This window comes from Salvelinus sp. IW2-2015, unplaced genomic scaffold (genome assembly GCF_002910315.2).
Source record: "Salvelinus sp. IW2-2015 unplaced genomic scaffold, ASM291031v2 Un_scaffold5296, whole genome shotgun sequence".
Lineage (NCBI taxonomy): Eukaryota > Metazoa > Chordata > Actinopteri > Salmoniformes > Salmonidae > Salvelinus > Salvelinus sp. IW2-2015.
Genome location: NW_019946561.1, coordinates 5,733 through 11,694, shown reverse-complemented (window position 1 = coordinate 11,694; position 5,962 = coordinate 5,733). Strand labels below are relative to the sequence as shown.

The 5,962-nt window shown below is 43.5% G+C and overlaps 1 protein-coding gene across 3 annotated transcripts in view; it reads left to right on the top strand.

Moving 5' to 3' along the window:
* The window catches only part of LOC112078133 (protein L-Myc-1b), a 23,357-nt gene extending 17,667 nt beyond the window's left edge, over positions 1–5,690 (top strand). For 2 of the 3 annotated variants that reach the window (XM_024144456.2, XM_070441958.1), the window contains one exon: positions 1,786–5,690. In XM_024144456.2, the coding sequence (XP_024000224.1) occupies positions 1,786–2,585 (800 nt within the window). In that variant the 3' untranslated portion in view covers positions 2,586–5,690. The remainder of the gene's footprint in view (positions 1–1,785) is intronic. The other variant, XR_011478478.1, reaches the window with a different exon arrangement.
* Positions 5,691–5,962: the final 272 nt, after the last annotated feature.

The following is a 5,962-nucleotide window of genomic DNA, read 5'->3' as shown; positions in this document are numbered from 1 at the left end:
ACACGAAATTAGTTGCAAAATGAATAGGAAATATAGTCAAGACGTTGACAAGGTTATAAATAATGATTTTTAATTGAAATATTAATTGTGTTCTTCAAACTTTGCTTTCGTCAAAGAATCCTCCATTTGCAGCAATTACAGCCTTGTAGACCTATGACATTCTAGTTGTCAATTTGTTGTGGTAATCTGAAGAGATTTCACCCCGTGCTTCCTGAAGCACCTTCCACAAGTTCGATTGGCTTGATGGGCACTTCTTACGTACCATACGGTCAAGCTGCTCCCACAACAGCTCAATAGGGTAGAGATCTGGTGACTATGCTGGCCACTCCCTTATAGACAGAATACCAGCTGACTGTTTCTTCCCTAAATAGTTATTGCATAGTTTGGAGCTATGCTTTGGGTCATTGTCTTGTTGTAGGAGGAAATTGGCTCCAATTTAAGCGCCGTCCACAGGGTATGGCATGACGATGCAAAATGTGTGATCTGAACACCTCAAACGTAGATTTGTCTGTCCATAACACTTTTTTCCAGTCTTCATCTGTCCGGTGCCTGTGTTCTTTTGCCCATCTTAATATTTTATTTTTTATCGTCCAGTCTGAGATATTGCTTTTTCTTTGCAACTCTGCCTAGAAGGCCAGCATTCCGGAGTCGCCCCTTCACTGTTGATGTTGAAACTGGAGTTTTGCGGATACTATTTAATGAAGCTGCCAATTGAGGACTTATGAGGTGTCTGTTCCTCAAACTAGACACTCTAATGTACTTGTCCTCTTGCTCAGTTGTGCACCGGGGCCTCCCACTCCTCTTTATATTCTGATTAGAGCCAGTTTGTGCTGCTCTGAAGGGAGTAGTACACAGCATTGTACGAGATGTTCAGTTTCTTGGCAATTTCTCGCATGGAATAGCCTTCATTTCTCAAAACAAGAATAGACTGACGAGTTTCAGAAGAAAATTATTTGTTTCTGGCCATTTTGAGCCAGTAATCGAACCCACAAATGCTGATGCTCCAGATACTCAACTAGTCTAAAGAAGGCCAGTTTTATTACTTCTTTAATCAGAACAACAGTTTTCAGCTGTGCTAACATAATTGCAAAAGAGTTTTCTAATGATCACTTAGCCTTTTAAAATTATAAACTTGGATTAGCTAACATAACGCGCCATTTTGAACACAGGAGTGATGGTTGCTGATAATGAGCCTCTGTACGCCTATGTTGATATTCCATAAAAATCTGCAGTTTCCAGCTACAATAGTCATTTACAACATTAACAATGTCTACACTGCATTTCTGATCAATTTGATGTTATTTTAAATGGACAAAAAATGTGCTTCTCTTTCAAAAACAAGGACATTCTAAGTGACCCCTACCTTTTTAATTGGTAGTGTGTGTGTGTGTGTGTGTGTGTGTGTGTGTATGTATGTGTGTATATATATATATATATATATATCCTAATAAGAAACTAATTATAAAACACCGAAATATTGACTTTTCCCTCCCCAATTTCATGGTATCCAATTGGTCGTCTTGTCAAAATACTAAACCCTCCCAAGTTAATTTTAAACTTTTTTTTTTTAAATGTATTTTTTATTTTTTATTTCCTGTTAGTGTTTATTGTGAATATAGAAGGGTAAATAAAGTGATTTTATAAAGGATCAAGTGAATAAATGTCATGCACATAGTAGTTGATTATCTTTGTTTCAGAAGTTTTTCTTTGGTTTGTTTTGTTTGTTTGTTTGTTTGTTTGTTTGTTTGCATTGCTCTGGTCACTAACCTTCTATTGCTTCTCCAGATGATGAATCCAGTGATGATGATGATGAGGAGGAGGATGAAGAAGAGATTGATGTGGTGACTGTGGAACACAGGCAGTACAGGCCCCGGCGGCTGGCCAACGGCGGGATGAACGTGCGGACGCCGGTGACCATCGTGGTCGGAGTGGACCCTGTGGACCCGTGTATGAAACACTTCCACGTCTCTATCCACCAACAGCAGCATAACTACGCAGCGCCTTCCCCCGACACACAGAAACATCCCGAGCCCCCCAGGAAGAGGGTCCGACACGAGCCCCCAAACTCTTCTCATAACTTCTCAAACTCATCTCACCCCCAGCCACACCCAGGCCCCGCCTCAACCAATCAGAACTCTGAGAGCAAACCACCTCACGTCGCAGTAGCAACGGCCGGTTCGGAGTCACCCGACGCCAACACACTCATCCTTGCCTCCTCCCCCTCGAACTCTCCCCCATCCTTCTCCTCCCACCACCTCTCCCCCTTGAAGTCATACTCCCACTGCTCCCACCCCTGCAGCCCCCAGTCCTCCGACTGTGAGGACACGGACAAACGCAAGACTCACAACTTCCTGGAACGTAAACGACGCAACGACCTGCGTTCTCGTTTCCTGGCGCTGCGGGACAACATCCCTGGCTTGGCAGAGTGCCCCAAGACGCCCAAGGTGGCCATACTGATACGTGCTACAGAGTACCTGGCGCAGCTGCATTCCAGCGAGCGCCAGCGGGCACAGGAGAAACGGCAGCTGAAGGCCAGACGGCAGCAGCTACTCCGCAGGTTGGCACAGCTCAAACAATGCCCCTGAACTCACTGACTGACTGACTGACTGGCAGACTGGCACAGCTCAAACAATGCCCCTGAACTCACTGACTGACTGACTGACTGGCAGGCTGGCAAAGCTCAAACAACATCCCTGAATGTACTGGCATACTGACTGGCAGCGACCTCTAGTCGACAGAAACCAGGACTAAATGAAAACCAACTCTCACTAACTGGCAGGCTGGCAAGGAGAGAAGCCTAAGTAATATGCTTTGCTGAACCCTATATTATAAACCAGGACTGAGTCAAAAAGCCAGGATGGGTCTCAACCCTATATTATAACCAGGACTGAGTCTAAAACCAGGGATGGGTCTCAACCCTATATTATAAACCAGGACTGAGTCAAAACCAGGGATGGATCTCAACCCTATATTATAAACCAGGACTGAGTCAAAACCAGGGATGGATCTCAACCCTATATTATAAACCAGGACTGAATCAAAACCAGGGATGGATCTCAACCCTATATTATAAACCAGGACTGAGTCAAAACCAGGGATGGGTCTCAACCCTATATTATAAACCAGGACTGAATCAAAACCAGGGATGGATCTCAACCCTATATTATAAACCAGGACTGAATCAAAACCAGGGATGGACCAGAGGATTTTCTTGCTCTCGTTGGCCCAATCCCAAATGGATCCCTTTAACCCTATTCTTAAGTGGTTCAAGACCTGCAAGGACAACAATGATCAAGGGAAAGGACATAATGGGTAGTGTTGGGACGGGGTCGTGAACTCCCAGACACACACACACACACACACACACACACACACACACACACACAGGATGAGATTAAGGAGCAAAGACACAAACGTTCACTTTGGGGAGTGGGTTATAATGTGGTGTTCGGGTTATTTCTGTTGTTTGCACATTTGCTTCAGAGTGATTGACAGAGCAATCATCTCGTCAGGAAGGACAGTAAACCTGATGTCACGTGATCATGGTTTTGTTATTTGGGGGGGGGGGGGGTTCTGGGCTGGCATTTTATCTCCCTGTTATATCTACCAGATTTAATAAAGTATGTAAATATTTAATGTTAATTCATTTGTTGATGAGAAGTTATCATGCCACGTAGGCAGTGTGAGATTTGATTGTTATGCATGTGTAAAGAATTATTATTATTATTAAGATTATCCCTCGCTACAGCAACAACGGCTCACATTTAGTTGATGTTGCCATGAGAACATCTTGAAATTATAATCCTAAACTAAATACATTTTGATCAACTCTGAAACTCAACAATATCTTTATACTTTCAGTGCCATTTTGAAACCAGCCCAGTGACTAATCCATTATTCTATTGATCAACGTGTTAGCCATTTGCAAACAATGGCAGTTTATTTGAAACTGACAGGAAATGTAACATCTGCTTGTCTATCTTGACGTCGCCCCTATAATATTTGCCAACCGTGCATCTTATTTCCTGTTATTGTCTAAGACTGTATGGTATCATGAGTGGATCCATTGATTGTGCATTATGTCCAGATCAGCCTGGCAATGTACATAGACTGTCGTGTGTGTGTGTGTGTGTGCATGTCTCACTGTGTGTTACATACTAGTATCCTTCTGTACAGTCCCTAATGAACCAAAACCAGAGCTTTCAGATTTCGACCTATTTTCTTTCCTGTTTCCTGACACTGGCTTAACTCAAATCTCAAAATGCTTATATTTTTGTTAGTAAAAAGGTTAAATAAATAAACATTCAAATAATAACACTATTGAAATGTCACTTTGATCACACTTGCCACTTTGACGCTGTTCTCAATGCCTGTTTTTCTTTACAGTAATAATTTCGTTTTTTGTTGATTTGTACAAAAGGTCAAGTTTTTTTGTACTATATTTTCCTACAGTTTTTTGTTTTTTGGTGAGCTGACGTGGTTGGTATGGCTGTTATGTGCTGTCCCTCCCTCTCTCCCCCTCCCTCTCTCACTCTCCCCCCACTCTCTCTTCCCCCACTCTCACTCTCTCTCACCCCTCCCTGCTCAAACTAAACTCCCTCTCTCACCCACAGTGTACCCACTGTCTCAGCCCCTCCCTCCCTCCCTCACCCCCAGTGAACCCACTGTCTCAGCCCCTCCCTCACCCCCAGTGAACCCACTGTCTCAGCCCTATCCCACCAGCTGTATCACAGCACGTTAGTTAGAAACTCTGGGGGTGATTAGTTGAAGCCATAGCAACAGAGCTCTGAAACTACGGTGCGTCCCAAATGGTTCCCTATATAGTAATCTACTACTGACTAGAACCCTAGGGGTCCTAATCCATTTATAGTGCACCCTTATACACACCCCCAAGAACTCTATGGGCCCTGGTCCCAAAAATATAGTACTATGTAGGGAATAGGGTACCATAGGAGATGGGTGTAACAGACTTGATGGTGTTTTTTTTAATATAACCTACTCAGTGGCCTGTCATCATCCTTTAACTAGAGAGAGAGATCTCAGGATTACCTCGGTAGGGGCGCTGATCTAGGATCAGTTTTGGCATATAGATAACAAAATAATAAGATTAGAAATGGACAGATCCTAGATCAGCACACAGTTAGAGGTTTCAGATTGGGTGGCAACTTCTTCTTCTTCTTTTTTTTTGGCAGTGTGGTTTCAGAAGGTGAGCTGCTACTAATGTCAACCCCCGAAAGCTTGGATTACTCCCTCTGCCTCCCACAGAGTAGAGAGGGCGAGCGTAGAGAGGAACGACGGAGAGGGTGAGATAGTAAGGGAAAGAGCAGTTGGAAGAGAGCGAGTAGGAAGGGAGAGCAAAACTAGAGTATCTCTTCACTTTCACTACTTTCTCCATCTGTTCTTTCAGCACATACCACCACCACCACCAGTAGCCTGTATTTCTCTCTTTTGAAACGCAAGGTCTATTAGCGCCACCTCAGGATTGGCTGTAGCCCATTGGAGTTTTGATTTGATTTGTCACTGGTCTCTGTGCGTTAGACACAGTCATTTTTGGCAGTGGGCCATAATACGCTTCACTCTGGGAATTCTAATATGATGGCAGGCAGCCTTGTCTCAAGCACTTTGTTTTCAGTACCTCAAGCCTATATGTACAGGGAGAATCAGACAAATGTAATAAATTCAAAACATCACCTCAGTCTCTTTTTTCTTTTTGTCTAGCCTGTTTTCCTGTTCATATATGCTGACAATGACAATATCACAGGAATGTTCAGGAATCATTCACACAACAGGAAGTTGGTGGCATCTTAATTGGGGAGCACATGCTCAGACTTGTGGGAAGCCCTCTTTTTCCCTGCTAGTGTTTTCCTGAAGTAAGCTTAACTGTTAGTAGGGCACTAGGCCTACTGCTTCACTTTGCAGGGTTGAGGGGCAAACAAGCTATTTTCAGAGGAGAGGTGTGTCC